The sequence below is a fragment of the Propithecus coquereli genome, unplaced genomic scaffold (assembly GCF_000956105.1).
Source record: "Propithecus coquereli isolate 6110/MARCELLA unplaced genomic scaffold, Pcoq_1.0 Scaffold34, whole genome shotgun sequence".
NCBI classification, from domain to species: Eukaryota; Metazoa; Chordata; class Mammalia; order Primates; family Indriidae; genus Propithecus; species Propithecus coquereli.
The window spans coordinates 12321035-12322537 of NW_012149063.1; the positions used below are offsets into that span (position 1 = coordinate 12321035).

Here is a 1503-nt window from a genome sequence, read left to right on the forward strand (position 1 = left end):
GAATATCTACCTATAATAAAATGTTTCTTATCTTTTACACTTTAGATTTATATGAAAAAAAAATTTAATGGTTTTCTCTTTCATGTGAAAGGCAAAGAACTAGGTAAGGATAACCCCCACCCCACAAAAATTCCAACCAATGTTTCACTGTTTAACATTCCTCCATTTGAAGACGAATCCAAAGCCAAAAAATTTTCAAACTGAAAACAAAACTCTTGCTTATGAATCATCATTGCTATTACATCATACTAAATGAAAATATAAACCTATAAATAGTAACAAAACAACGCTAAGAACACACTTCTCCTCCACTATAAAATGTAAACACTGTGCCCACTAAATCAATAGGTTGATTCGCATACAAAATAACAGATGTGCTAAGAGTTTAATATTCTCATTTATTTCTCTTCAAAGCCAAATTCACAGCTTTCAAAGGGAACAGGTTTTGTTTTCATGACATCACAGTAGTTCTCACTTAACTTTACTTCAAAGCATCCTCAAAACCTTAAGTTTAATTCCTATTTCCATTTATATTCATTTACATCTACAAAGCAAATCAGTGTCCAAAAGTCATCACAATAGCACTTCTCTGCTTAGAACTAGAATTATAAACCAAATTAGAAAAAATATTGAAATTTCCATTATCCAATTAGATACTGTGCTACCTTGCAATACAGAGTTGTTTCAGGTCTTTATTAGTGATACTTAACTATAAGAAATGACATAGCTAAAAAAAAACACAATTATGTAACACAATTAGACCTTCCAAATAAGGAAAGACTTTTTAAAGTAAAGAACCAACTGCAGGGAACTATGAGCTTGAATATGGGATAAAAGTAGAAAAACATAGGTGATTTTAGAATGAATGTTGAAATGGTATCTAGTTTTCTGTTATCAGATTCTAAAAATGTATCCCCGATCTCCTTACCAATAAATAAATCTTCTTTATCAATCAATCAATCAATAAAGGGTAAACTAAGCTAATGTCTTACCTTGACTGAATAGCAAGATAAATTGTACGACGAAATGAGACCAGATTAATTTCTGTTTTGTCGTGAATAGTCACTTTTTGTCCTGAAAGAATATCAACATAACAAAATCACAAAACTGCAGAAGAAATGTGAAGAACTTAAAATGTTTCTCTGTATAATATTTTCTTTCATAAATTTATTTAGAATTTCTCAGAATTTAGTGATATTCTTTTTGACTCTCAGAAAATTCATATTAGCAGTATAATTAGTATTTACAGAGTTCCAAGTAAGTATTTCAAGTCTTTTGCCTGATCACAATGTTAGCTAGAAGAAGTACAGAACCAAACCAAGAAAATTATTTTTGGTTTCTGTGTCACCTGCTCATTCTGACATTGTTAAAGGATGCACACATGCTGTTGCATGGTAAAATATTATTTCTAGACTTATAAACAATATCTTGATAATTTGGAAGAACTATAACTTATGGATAGATATTCGGTTTCAGAGAACATTGGATCATCATGACAGGTTA

The 1503-nt window shown here is 30.1% G+C and overlaps 1 protein-coding gene across 1 annotated transcript in view; it reads right to left on the reverse strand.

Moving 5' to 3' along the window:
- The window catches only part of CWC22 (CWC22 spliceosome-associated protein), a 55133-nt gene that overhangs the window by 17548 nt on the left and 36082 nt on the right, over positions 1-1503 (reverse strand). The window contains exon 11 of the mRNA XM_012650694.1: positions 993-1074. Within this exon, the coding sequence (XP_012506148.1) occupies positions 993-1074 (82 nt within the window). The remainder of the gene's footprint in view (positions 1-992; positions 1075-1503) is intronic.